The sequence below is a fragment of the Trachurus trachurus genome (assembly GCF_905171665.1).
Source record: "Trachurus trachurus genome assembly, chromosome: 4".
Lineage (NCBI taxonomy): Eukaryota > Metazoa > Chordata > Actinopteri > Carangiformes > Carangidae > Trachurus > Trachurus trachurus.
Window position 1 is genome coordinate 27,674,641 of NC_139898.1, and position 14,574 is coordinate 27,689,214.

The window sequence follows — 14,574 nt, forward strand, 5'->3', positions numbered from 1 at the left end:
TTAATTTCTATCATGGCCAACAGACAGGCGTGTTTGTTCTTGGTTCACGGTTGTTCTTCTGTTTCATTGTCAGATCGACTTCGTCCATCTGAGTAAGGACAGTGCAGGAGGAAGAGGAGGATGAAGAAGATGGAGGTGTTGTTGTCTGGAGTTTTCTGTAGAGAAGAGGCTGTCAAGATAAAACAACAGGTATCACATTATATTTGTTGGATTTTAATGTGAGTAGGCGTAAGTTGTTGCTTACCCCACAGTCCTGATCTTAAAAAAAAAAACAGGAGCCCTTTTAAAAATCTACTAAATATATTGATTATGTATCTTTCATATCTTACCTTTGTTGCTTTTTAAAATAGAAATTGTAATATTTGCATTTTAAAAGCTCACCTCTGAGCTTTTCTAATTCCCATGAATATATTTTTTTCAATTTATTATTAATTGTTTTTGAAGATGACAAGAGAAAAGTCAAGAATAACAAATAATAAGTGTCATTTCTGACTATCAAAACTTTTATCTCTTTAATAAATCATTAGGCTTATCCTCCAGATGCAACGTACTGTATGTTCTTACCATGGGCTAGTCGACGCTTCTCTTTCCCCTGTAAATGACTGAACAGATTGAAGTGATATTAGAGAATTGATCATCATAGATTACATCCCCTTTCAATATTCTCACATAAAGTATTAGAAACTGTTAAATTCAGATAATTTGAACATGGTAACTCACCTGTGCCAACGTTGCTGTCCGCGCATGTGACTACACAAACAGAAACAAACAAGGAAAAAAGAGTCAAAACGTTGTTATTCATGTTCATAATGTTTCAACTGTGTGTTAATCCTGCACACACGGTTCATAAAGCAGCATAAAGAAACCGTCCCTCATGTGCAGACGGTGCTGTCCATCCATACCTGAGTACACTCTCTGAGGACAGAACAGGACTTTGCTGCCCTCTGCTGTGAGCGGCGCCACCACCACATGGTAGATGTCTCCGCACTGGATGCCGCTGACGTCGCAGCTGTTTTCCCCGGGAGAGGCGGAGCAGGTGTAGTTGTTGCCGCTGCTCATCATCTCTGCGACGTAGCCGTGGCTGCTGCCCGAGCTGCGCCAGTACACCCGCAGAGAGTTACCCGCCATCCTGTAGAGCCGGACGCCCGAGGGACAGCAGGCGCCTTTACGAGACAGAGACAGTGATGTGTGTCGTTAAACTGCATTGTGTTATTCTCTGCAGACGCTGAAGAAGATACTCAACAAACACCCTCCACTGCAAAAACTCAAAATCTTTCCAAGAATATTTGTCTTATTTCTTGTCAAAATGTCTCATTTATAGTCAAAACTAATCTCTTTCCATTTAAAATAAGACTCATCACATAAAACTTAACTTGTTTTTAGATAATTTTCACTTGTTTCAAACAAATTGTCACTTGAAATAAGTAGAAAAAGAAGCACACATGGCCAACTTGCAGAATTTATTGCATTGCAATGTTTCGGTGCTAGACCTTTTTCAAGCAAGTTGCTAGTCGAAACCGAAACGTTGCAATGCAATAAATTCTGCAAGTTGGCCATGTGTGCTTCTTTTTCTACTTATTTCAAGTGACAATTTGTTTGAAACAAGTGAAAATTATCTAAAAACAAGTTAAGTTTTATGTGATGAGTCTTATTTTAAATGGAAAGAGATTAGTTTTGACTATAAATGAGACATTTTGGCCATGTGTGCGGGAACTCTTCTTTTTCTATTTGGACTTAATTGTCACCCTCCGACGCACCTGCCAAAGAAATAGATGTGAGAAGATTTTTGCTTTTACTTGAAACAAGTAGAATAATCTGCCAGTGGAAGCAAGTTTTTTGTGCTTGTAATAAGAAGAAAAACTTGCCCCACTATCAGATTATTTTAGGTGTAAATATGCTTGAAAGAAGTAAAAAGTCTCTAAAAACAAGCTACTTTTTTTGATGAGTCTTATTTTAAGTATAATGAGATTTGTTTTGACTGGAAATAAGACAAATATTGTTGGTAAGTTTTTGAGTTTTTGCAGTGTCCTGACTCACTGGAGGAGAAGCCCTGGTAGGAGCAGTTGGACCTGCGCCCGCTGTGGCTGTACGCCTCCATGGTGACGGTGTAGTTTGTCCCGCAGGTGATGCATCCCATGAGGCAGTGGGAGTCCTGGGTGTGGCAGCGTGCGTGGCCTCGCGGCGACGTCAGCGAGGTGATGAACGAGTGCGCCCCTTTGGCGTGAGACCACGAGACGTTGGTCATCGCCTGAGTCACCTGAGCCACTATGAGATTCACCGGGCAGCACGGCTCTGGAGAAAGAGGATGGACACACGAGTTAGGGTCTGCAGCCAGCAAAGGAATAAGAATACCATTTACTATTTACTAAATGTTGTTTATGAGACTGATAGCTGCAGGAATGGACGACCCTCTGAACATGTTGGGTCTGCACTGTGGTACTATTATATCTGTGTCATGAAGGCAACAACATGAATTAACAAAGACTGAACCAGCTATTTTCAATAACCTGACCTTATACAGGTCATGGAGGTCAGATTTTGGCACACACAGTCACAAATTTCCAGGAAGTGACAAAAGAAATGGAGCAGATAAAAGAAAAAATACAAACAGATTCAATAAAACGTTTCATTTAAGTGTTGAGATTAAAGCTGCAGAGTTTAGGATGATAAAAGTGCACGTGTGGATGTGTTTCCTTACACAGTGTCGACATGAGGCTAGTTTGTTGTCAACCACAGTACAAAGGTATTTGTACTGTATACATCTGCATCTGTTTGTTTATGTAAGACATAAACATCTGGATTTAGCTGGATGATACACTCCTCAAACATAATGTAAATCTACAGGCTTTACCTGCCAAATAACATATTCTATAAATCATGCATCTGAACTTATGTAATAATAAAATTGAACTACTCCATGTGCAAAAAAATTGTCTAAACTGAGTCCAAATAAAAGCTGCAAATCTATAAATGGTTCCGACACTTGCTGAATGAATACAAGGCTCGGTTGTTTGACCAGGTTGCATGGCTTTCTTTAACACTAGGGCCCTAGTTTCGTCGACCAGGTGAAGTCTGTGATCAGCGCAGCTTCGCCACGTCAACGGGGTGTGGCCCAGGTCCATTTCGCAAGATTCGTGGGCCGCGCAGTCAGACTTAGACCGGCGCAACCCCTCCCCTCGTCCCTCCCACCGGCGCAAACGGCGAAGAGGGAGGAGAGAGGGCGGGAGGGAGACAGAAGGAGGAGAGAAAGGCGTGGAGTGGGTTTGACACAGCCGAGTCAGATCTTCACCAATCAAAGGAGCTCCTCTCCTCACCTTTAACTGCGCGGCGGGTGATGCGCGCTGCAAGTTTGTCATTTTATACTTTGACATGGACGGAGGAGACAGCGACGCCAGAGGCCGAACCTCTCCCCGGAGGAAACAGCTGTTTCCCCGGAGGTCCGAGCTCAGAGTGACCAATAATGAGTTTACTAATATACTTAACCAGGATTGATCTGATACACTGAGAACCCCTACGCAATCTAAGAAACAACAACTAATAAACTAATAAAGAAACTCACATTTATTCAAACCCTGTGTATAAGATCAGAGGTGTAGGCTACACTAATCACAACATAAACACACACCATGTGGATGAAATCAGCAAGGACGCGCTCTCTCTCTCTCCCTCTCTCTCTCTCTCTCTCTCTCTCTGTCCTCCTCTCTCTCTCTCTCTCTCTCTCTCTCTGTCCGTCTCTTTTTTTCTCTTTTTTTTTCTGTGATAGAGATGCTGAGTACTGTAGTAGGCTATATACTGACTATCTGATACCGAGGCTGTTGTGCTGGACTAAGAGAGATGATGATTTGTGTTTTGTTTTTCATTACGGCCGCGTGATGCGGTCGCACGTGCTTATGAATTAATAAGTAAATAAATAAATACAGCGATCATCACAAGGGCAGAGTGGTATCTCAACACGGCAGGACATGCAGTCATCCACCCTCAGTCCTGCTTGGGACATCCACAGCTGCTTTTCAGTGCCAGTTCGTCCCTGCTGTGTTAATTCAGGTGGAGTTTCCATTACGCGCCGACAGCCTTTGATCTCTGCTTTGATCTGACGTAAGATGTGACGGGACAATCTATATAGATATAAATTCACGTGTTGATTCCGTTAGTTGCATTAAATAGTGGTTATTGTGGATATTTATTGCATTGAAATGTGTCTGGAACTGTGGAGATCTGCCTGTGAGGTCTTGGTGACGTGTGTGCACTGCAGGTCAGTCAGCCAAACTTCCACTGCACCTGCTGCGCTCCGCGCTGCGCTGAGACTAGACCTGGTTGGAGGTGGCGAGCTTTCAGCGCAACCTCGGCGGGACATTTTCGGACGAAACTTCCACTGCACCAAGCTGAATCTGTGACGCCTCCCCCTGCTGCGCCGCCACGCCTATCTCAGTGCAGCGCGATCTGCCAATCTTCCAATCTGACTTTGCGCTCGGCTGCGCTGGTCGAAACTTGCATTAGACCGGCTGCGCTACCTTGCGCCACCTGCGCTGCGCCAGCAAACTAGGGCCCTAGTGGTTGTGTATATAGAGAAAGGGGGCGACATTTACATAAAATTGATATGAAAATGAGTAAAAAATTGTAGATTACTGATAGTAGAAGACTGAGAGAAGGTTATGAATACATTTAGTTTGACATGTCTATTAAATAATTCAGTAATTGACTCTCCTTTGTCCTTCCATCAGGTGGGTCGGTCCACTCACCTGTCTCCAGAGAGTCAGAGTAGCTGGGTAAACTCTGGCCGGCGGCGCTGTTCGCTGTGACGCTGACCTCGTAGGTGCAGCCACAGGGAAGGTCATTGATGTCGCAGCTGCTTCCAGTGCTGGTGCAGGTGTAGCTGCCGTCGTCTCCCGTCGCGCTCACGGTGTAATTCGCCGCCCTGTTGCTCGCCGACCAGCTCACACTGACGCAGGAGGAGTTCTTCGGGTCCAGCATCAGATTCATGGGCATACAGGGAGCTGAGGGAGGCGGAAGGAGCAGTGATTAAACATATAACTGAGTCCACTGGGCAGGTTTCAGGTTCATTTCTACATCATCACATCAATTATACAATTATACAATTACAGTCATTACAGCTAAATAAACAGGCTTTTATCATACAAGCTTCTTTACAAAGGTCATTATACACTCAGTGACCACTTTATTAGGTACACCTGTGCATTCAATGGTATTCCTACGGCTCTGTTGCAAATTCAGCTTTTATAAAGCTTCTTTTTACATTGTCATATCAGAGAGGTGATGAATCTAGCTTAGTTTGTGCTTATTATTAATTTGGCACTAAATGGTGTTGTACTGGAGTGTGTTATATTCAAATTCAGTATAACAATAGCACCTCTGAGGAATAGGGATCAAGTAGAATCAGCTCCTTTCTGCCAGTGACAACAAAAAAACTAGGATTTTATTAAGCCTCAAGAAGAAAAGAAGAAAGAAAAGAATTCAGAGCTGTTGTATTGTATCATGAGACTGGTTCAGTGTGTTTATGACTCCATCTAATGTGGTACTTTAAACTTTATACCTAAAAGTTGAGCCTCGTTATGCTTTTAGTAATACTTTTAAAGGGATAGTACAACATTTTGGCAAATTGGCCCACTGCCATAATCCCTATAGTCTTAGCAGTAGGTTCGTTATCTTTAATTTTCGGTGCAAGCTATTTTTAGAACGGCGGAGCAGAGCCGTGAGCTGCTCAGAGCTACGCTACGGAGGCTCATGGGATTTCTTGGTTTCCCTCATCAAAGTCATCAAATACACAATCCAACTATTTTATCTCATAGCGTGGTGAATGTGCAGGTCACAACTTGTCCACCAGAGCTTTTGGAGTTGTTGGATTGTGTATTTGATGAGTTTGATGAGGAAAACCAAGAAATCCCATGAGCCTCCGTAGCGTAGCTCTGAGCAGCTCGTGGCTCTGAGTTTGATGAACGAAACTAAAAATAGCTTGCACCGATAATCAAAGGTACGAACCTACTTCTAAAACTATAGGGATTACAGCAATGGGCCAATTTGCCAAAATGTCGAACTATCCCTTTAACAAAGTAGCTTGTAGCTTTAATCAAGATGAAACATGAAGAAATTTGGTGCTTGTTGTATAAAGCAATACCTTATCTTTTTATCGCCTTCCATATTGAATTTGATGTGAAGTTTCTTATACAGTATGATTAAGATTTTGATTCTGTTTATTTTTATGTGAACTCTAAGAAACACAGTAAGACAGATGAGTGTACCGCGTGCAGTCTGTTACGCAGATTTATGTGCTGTAAATATAAATACAGAGTTTTCTACCTGTGTCTTTGGTGTGAGCTCTGCACGCTCGGTTGCATCCGCTGATCTCATTGCAGGGCGTCACCACCACGCTGTAGGAGCTGTCACAGCTGAGGTCGGAGAGGGCGCAGACCGGGGCCGTGTCGTTACACAGGATGACCTCTGAACTGTCCACGGCCCGAGTCTGGTACAGCTCCGCCCCCCTCGACGCCGTCCACATGATCTCCAGAGTGTCGGGGCTCACCAAGGAGACGGACACGCCCTCTGGACAGCAGGGCACTGAGAGAGAGACACAGGTGATGATCACTGTTCTCTCTAAGGTGTTTTACTGTGCAAATGCACACTGCTCCCCACCTCTTTGCCCAGAAGACAAAAAAAGTTGCACACTCAAATATCCCCGACTAGTTTACTGTTTATTTCTCCCTAATGTGCGCTTCGAATTGTGAAATTTATGACCTTAAGCGTGGTCTGTAGTGCAACTACAATTTACGTTTTTGCTTGAGAATTATTATTAGGCTACTGTTCATATCAAGAATGCTTCTGTGCCAAGAGTTGATGACACCAACTTGATTTTAGTTATTTTTTTCATATTGTTCATATGGTAATAAATGCAAAATCTATTTTGCATTAATAATATTGTATTTTGTTATCATTAACTGTAACTGACCTGGATATGGAGTAGCCTAGGTAATGTTGTCAAAATAATCTGTTATTAATCATAATAGTAATAGCCAAATGTATTGGTTTTTAACCAATTTTTATACTTGTATGTGTCCTTTGTTTTTAACCTTTGCTGCGAGTACTTGTACTATGTGTGGTTGTAGGAAATATGTATTATTATTGTGTTGGGTATGGCTGTGGTATGTATGTGTGGATTGTTGTTTTGCACCTGCACTTTTGATGTCCTTCCGCAACGAAGTTCCTAACGGAATAATAAAGTACTTTTGAGTTTGAGTTTGAGTTGAGTTAATAGTAATAGCCAAATGTATTGATATTTGGAGTTGGAGAGGTGAGGCCATAGCACCAGCATGTGGAAGTACTGTGTACGCTTAAGCTGTCACTCACAGTCGCTCAAGCAGGTCATCAGGGGAGTTGAATTTCTGCTCAGGAGTTTTGAAAATTAGAGGGAACATTGGTGATGATGCAAAGGTGTAAACACACAACAAGACAAGATGGAGAAATAAAAAACCTTAACACACTCTGCTGCGACTTACAGGTGGTGTAGTTGAGCATGTTTCCCGGGGGACTGGCGCCGGCCTGGTTGAAGGCGAGCACGGACATCAGGTAGGTGTAGCCACACTGGCAGTGGTAGGTGCAGTTGTTGCTGGTGGTGTTGCAGGTCTCCTCGCCACCGTCGCTCCTCTTGATGAACGCCACGTAGCTGTCAGCGTGAGGCGCCGTGTCCCAGCTCAGCGTGCAGTTTCCTTCGGTCGGCTCCGTCAGAACCAGAGACTCTGGAGGGCAGGGGACTGACGGACGGCACAGGAGCACGGTGAGGTTAGGGAGAAGAATCTGAGCTAATACTGTCTCATTATGGATCCATAACTATCACTGATGTGCTAGTGTGGTGTTAATAACATCTTAGAAACATGTAGAAAATGTTATGGATGGATGTTCATTATATCTTTACCAAAACTCTTTTGATTTATCAAAAACGAATGATTTAAATTTTCATGAAAATTCACACTGTACTATGATTAAGTGTGATGATTAGAAAAGGAGCAGAAAGAGGCGGAATGTTAATTTATCTGGTGAAAAACTTTCTGTCTCTTTCTTTCCTTTGTGTTTGAGGAAAATATGACAGTAAAATAAACAAATTAAATCTCAATTATGCACTGTGTGCTGCAGCTCATATATGTATACAAACCTTTTTTCCCTACTGTAAGTCACACAGTTTCCAGAGAGTCCCAGATTTAATCTCAAACAATTACACCACTACCAAACTTAATAATGCACATTTTTCCTAAACTAAAGCAGTTTACTCCACACATCTAAAAAAAAAAAAAAAAAATCTGCAGCTTTCAAATGAATTTCCCAAAAAGGACAATAAACTAACTAAATCTGTGTGGACTCACGGTGTCTCAGTTGGTTTCTGATGCTAAACTGAATCCTAAAAAACTGTTCTTGTTGTACAACCATTACCTACTACTATTCAATTAAATGCAAAATATGCACATAGATATACTGTATATTTAGATATTTTATGTAAGGCACATGGATAATGGTATTTTGTTTCACAATAGCAACATTTACTGTAATCTAATGCTTTTTTTCTCCTGGGTCGAAAAAGGATCTGTCTGTTTCTATCTCTTTTGTTTTTTTTATTATCTGAGCCCATTTCATCCAACTTGTATTTGTGCAGTATGTACAGTGGGGAAACACCTGATCCCCTGCTGCCCTTATTTCACTTCAGCCTTTATATGATTATATTATTTCTGGATGTTTTGTTGATATTCTGTGTCTTTGATAAAATAAACTTACCATAAAAACTACAGACCGTACATTTCTTTGTGGGGGAGCACACTTGCAGAGATCAGCAGGGGATCAAATACTTATTTCCCCCTCTGTAAGTCAAAATAAATCATTACCAGCTACTACTGCTACTCACAGGTGATGAAGACTTGGGGGCTGGAGGGGAAGCTGGGCCCGGCCTCGTTGGCGGCGGTGACCTGGATGACGTGCACCTCTCCGCAGCCGACCGGAGCCAGGGTGCAGGAGCTGGACGTGGAGTTGCAGCTCCGGTTCTGGTCGCTCGTCACAAAGTACTCGACGGGTCCGTAGACGTCGGCCTCCAGCTCCCAGGACACGGAGAGCCCGGCCACGTCGTTACTCCACACCACAGAGACGTTGACAGAGGACGGTGTTGGAGGTCCTGTTGAATCATGAAGACACAGCGAGTGAGGCATCAAACACACATAGAAACACACACAAACACATTTATACGCATACAAATCAATATGTTTCATACAACTATGGATCTAGACGCAGTATTTCTGATATCATATTACTTTTTTAGGTAAAGACTAAAGCGTAAGACTGTTAGCTCATAAGATATGATGTATTCCTCTCAACACAAACACATTACAGTGACATTTATCTATTAAATTTTATTTCATAGCTTTATTTTAAGCCTTTCCCTGTAGAGCTTATTTTTTCCTGTGCCTCTATCCAGTCTATTATGTGTTGCAATAAGCCACTTGATGCTTGACTGTATTATGTCCTGAAGTGTCTGTTTTGATTTTACCACTAGGAGGCGCCAAAGTTACACAATTTAACATAAAGGAGCTTCGATTTAAAACTTTTATGTGTAATGAAGTGTTTTCTATTGTGGTTTTTCTACTTCAGTAATGGTTGAAGGACAATATACTTTCTATTCTTAAATGTAGAAACATATGAATTAATTCTATTATGTCTTTTATGTTTTTTGGGGAGTTTTTATACTTTATACTTAGCCTACCTACTTACTTTTATACTTACCTATTCTATACATCACCTAAGTCACCTAATGTGTATAAATCCAAATGATCAGACAGATACTAGAGATTTCTTTGTCACATGGCTGCCTAATATTGCTTTTTTATATTTAAAAACATATCATGCAACAGGATTATTGGTTATAGCAGCTGTTGTTAGTGTCTGTGTGTCCTTACGTGTTGTCTGGTTGACGTACGCGCTGCCCTCTCCCTTGCGGCCCTCGGGGTCCCAGGCGAATCCCCTGATCATGTAGAGGGAGCCGGCGTCCAGGCCGGAGATGGTCAGGTTGGCGTTGGAGGTGTTGTGCTTCGTGTTGGTGCTTGAACCAAACTGGTAGACGGACAGGGTGTACTGGACCGCGTGGGCGACGGGGGGCCAGGTCACCACGATGCTGTCGTTGCTGGGGGAGGAGGTGGAGAGCTGAGGAGGAGGCAACACTGTGGAGGAGAAGGAGGAGTTGGACATATGTGAGAGAGATGTTCAGGGGAGTCTGTGTTGCATGTGTGTAGGTGATAAATAACTCCATACAGGTTGTAGTTACAGTAATGTAAAAAAGATTATTTGTCTGACTGGGACACAAACAAACACAGATGCTGTGTTTTTGACTGTATTAGCAAAAACCAAGTTAAAGCAGATATCAGTGGAATGTTTTTGTTAATATAAGTCCTAAATAGTCCTATTTTCCGTCAGCAATCACTTACATGAAGTATTTCAGCCTAAACACGAGTCTCTCCGTCACTCTGCTCTGCTGTAACCCGAGGAGAAAATTTTCCTTGTGGGATACAAGTGTTATCCAATGAGGAGAGAGAACGGCATGAAGGGCTGTGTGTGCAGCCAAGGGATGCGCGTGAATGTGGTGACGTAGCACGAGGACCAATTGATGCCTGACAAGGGCGGGGGCTGCTAACTCATGGTGCGTTCAAAGAAACTCGTACTTTGTGTTTTTCCTTCCTGTGAAGTCATACCAGTTCGATCTGGTACGAGTTCACGGGTCGGAAGTTACGAGTGGCCGTTATAGGGAACTTTCACAGACAACAGGATGGTAAAAACACGAGCTACGGGTTACCTGGAACGCTACCAAGTCGTAGTTGTGACTTGAAGCTGTAACTTACGGTTTCAAAAGCCTGCCTTGAACGCAGCATTAGCCGAAACGGCCGTGAAGCTGATATCTGCTTTAAGCTTTCTGAGTACTAAGACCTAACACAATATGGACTTTAATGTGTTTAAGATTTTACATATTTACAGTAGCCTACATGGGCCTTCAGGCTGTGTGGTTATGCAATGTCTGATGTGTTGTGTTTTTATTTTATAGGATTTAATTGAGTCAAAACTTGACTCAGTCCAAGTTAAAGGCCTTTACTATGAATAATGTTAATGAATCAGTTATTTATTGTCAATCAAATCTGATCAAACCACAACACACCATCCATTAATAACTCTAAGTAGACAGATAGATGATGATTTGACTTTTCATCTCTGAATAGGTACCTAGAGATGTTTTTTGGGGGGTTTCTTTACTTTAATTATGACTCATTTGTAATTTTATCACTTGTAATTCATATTTTAGAGAAATACTTAAAGCAGAAGTAAGCGATCCGGTCGTTTTCCGGCTAATGCTGCGTTCCAGGCAGGCTTTTGAAACCGTAAATTACAGCTTCAAGTCACGACTTACGACTTTGTAGCGTTCCAGGCAACCCACTCGTGTTTTTCCGACCTGTTTTACCTGTGAAAGTCACTATAACGGCCACTCTAACTTCCGACACGTGAACTCGTACCAGATCGAACTGGTACGACTTCACAGGTCGGAAAAACACGAGTTACGGGCTGCCTTGAACGCACCATAATGTCTTGTCAGCCGATGGAGTTAGCAGCCCCCGCCCTCGTCATGGATCTATTGGTCCTCGTCCCTACGTCACCACATTCACGCACATCCCTTGGCTGCACACACAGCCCTTTATGCCGTTCTCTCTCCTCATTGGATAAAACTTGTAGGATACAAGAAAAGTTTTCTCCTTGGCTCAGAGCAGAGCAGAGTGACTGACAGACCCGTGTTTCGGTCCAAACACTCTATGTAAGTGATTGCCGTCGGAAGATATAACTATTTAAGACTTATATTAACACAAAAATATCGCTTACTTCTGCTTTAAGATTTAAAGGTAAGACTATTATCATTAAATGCCATGTGAAATGTATTCACATAACTACCGGTAGTTGTTTATAGGAGTTGACAAAGACATGATAACTGCTCTTTATCCGTTTCCTGTTCTGCTGTAACATGGATCTGGCGTCTTTAAAGTCGTATCTCAACTTTACTATGAAAAAAAGAAGACATTAATCACTCTCTTAAAAGTCTGCAGAGTGATCCAAAGAGGGAACCTGCTGACTGAACTGAGGCAGGTAACTTGTCACAGAGTTTGGGCTGAGACGTTAAAGTGGCCTTTGTCCCAGAAATAGGATAAATTGTAAAGATTCATATTGCTGGTTGCATGTTTGTTGAGTTCATTCGGATCATATTTTGCCCCCTGAGGTAGAGGTGGAGGTCTGAGGTGAGAGCTCTTTTGTGTGTTGTGTGACACAGGACAAGAGGGTCCGGTTTGGTTTCCAGATCCCTGAGGGACACTGACTCATTCCTCAGGTACACTGAATAAACACTGAATTTACCGTAGATGATGCGTGTATAGGTTGATAATCTCTCTGTCTGTGAGGGACAATGAGGCAGATCAGGTGACCTCTGCAGGGCATGAGGAGCAATGACAAAAGTGCTCAGTGTCTCTCAGTGAATACACGACTCACTTCTACCCATCGGGGATTATTTGCTCCATTTTCTGAAGTTTCGTTTCCCAGATGTGGACGAGGAAGAAGAACAGCAGAACAATAACGTGTGACGTGAAACTACCTGTCTTTGCAGTGATGCTTGGAGACGGCTGGCTGCGGCCTCCGCTGTTGACGGCCATGATGCTCAACGTGTACTCGGTGTACGGCGCGAGGGACCCGATCTCGGCGGGGGAGGAGGGCACTGTGTCTTCTCTGTAGAAACCGTCAGAGTCCTGGATGCGTATGATGTAGCTCGTGGCCCCGGCCTTGGGGTCAAACTCTGCTATCAAGGTCCTGCTGTCCTTCGGCTTCACGGTGTGGATGGCAGACATCTCCTCAGGGGCTGAAGGAGTCACAGTCACAGAAAATACAAACTGTAAGATTCAACCAAATGGGTTAGTGAGGTGCAAAGAGATGGCCTCCACTTCTAGGAGTCGAATAATGGCAAATTATATTTATTTTGGTGTAAATCTGGGCCTATCATATACTGTACTGTACAGTGGCATGCAAAAGTTTGGGTGCCCCTTGTCAAAATTTCTATTACTGTGAACAGTTCAGCAAGTGGAAGATGGAATGATCTGCAAAAGGCATACAGTTAAACATGAAACAATCTTTTTTTGCAATATTTTAAGCAATATCAGTGTATTATTTTTGTTTTCTACAGATTTAGAATAATAAAAGGGAAAACAAAGCAGCAGCCTGCAAAAGAATAGGAAACCCAGGAGACTTGAGCTCTCAGATAACTTTGACCAAGGTATCAGACAAGATATTTGATGCTGCAGGCCCTGCTGCAGGCCCTTTACCTTTTATGTTATTTTGAAAATGTCAAAGACGAAATAAAAAAAAAAAGATTATATTGTTTAAAATGTAAAGGGAATGTGTCATCTGTAACTTTATGGCCTTTTGGAGATCATTTCATCTTCCACTTGCTGAACTGTTCACATTAACTTGCCCAAACCATTGCATGCCACTGTATGATATTTAAGGTATTTAGGTAGGAATAAGCCGGTATTTCAAAACAAACAAAAGACACAGGACATCACAATAAACTTAAAATAACACCATTATATCACTGAAGCACTATAGATACAGTAAAATATTCTGTCCCTGTGTGGGAGCAGGTGTTGACCTCACCTGTGGAGGACTCAGTAGCAGCAGAGCTCAGTGTTTGCTGAGTATCATCCAGAGCTTCGACCGTGAAGACGTAGTCGATGTTTGCGGACAGAGAGTTGATGGAGCCCATCACCGTGTTCGGACCAAACGTGGCGAAAGCGATGGTGTTGCTTGGTGAGCTTCTGGCGGCGACGGAGACTTTGTAGGAGGTGGCTCCGGAGAACCTGGTCCACCTGAGGATGGCAGTCTTGGATGAGACTGAAAACACTGTGACTTCCACAGCTGATGGGAGATGAGACGAGAGAAAAGGAGCTCATTGTAGCACATGTCATCACTTTGAGACGTGGATTCTTTCAGATAAATGTAAAAAATACAGACTCATTCATTCTCAAAATAAAGTATAATGTTAAAAAAAGAAAGAATATACAATACCTGTCCCAGTTGCAGCCTGCAAATATAGATGAGAAAATATTATTATTTTTCTGTTACATATTAATTTTCCTTTTTCCAACATAAATAAAATATAATTACTTTACCTGTGAACATATACTCAGCAAGACAAAAATCCCCAGCCACGTCATTGTGCCCATTCTTCACGTCTTTCTCTACAATAACTCCTCTCACTGTTTCTGACAGTGTGCAGCTTCCTTTAGTTTTTTTTTTTAATGCTTCACTCTTTACAGTTTTACCTTTTCTCTAACATACGTGGTGTCTGTGTTCCTTGAAATACCTGCCATTGGCCCCTCCCACTGGTAGCAAATGTCCAATCATAGCGAAGCAGAGAGATGTAACTGTAGGTTGAATAGCAGGAGACCCAAACACCTTTGTGGCTAAAGGCGTGATATTCAATATTCAAGGATGTAGTTGAGATGCCAGGAA

At 42.5% G+C, this 14,574-nt stretch overlaps 1 protein-coding gene across 1 annotated transcript; it reads right to left on the reverse strand.

Moving 5' to 3' along the window:
• Positions 1–16: 16 nt before the first annotated feature.
• On the reverse strand, positions 17–14,285 carry LOC310985332 (fibronectin type III domain-containing protein 7-like; the record flags this gene model as incomplete). The annotated part of the gene is made up of 14 exons (XM_083970907.1): positions 17–169; positions 565–602; positions 721–750; positions 903–1,163; positions 2,038–2,292; positions 4,740–4,994; positions 6,316–6,573; positions 7,509–7,763; positions 8,903–9,166; positions 9,945–10,205; positions 12,665–12,925; positions 13,717–13,977; positions 14,128–14,143; positions 14,232–14,285. 13 exons carry the CDS (start codon positions 14,283–14,285, stop codon positions 571–573), a joined length of 2,463 nt encoding a protein of 820 aa, XP_083827033.1. The 3' UTR covers positions 17–169; positions 565–570.
• Positions 14,286–14,574: the final 289 nt, after the last annotated feature.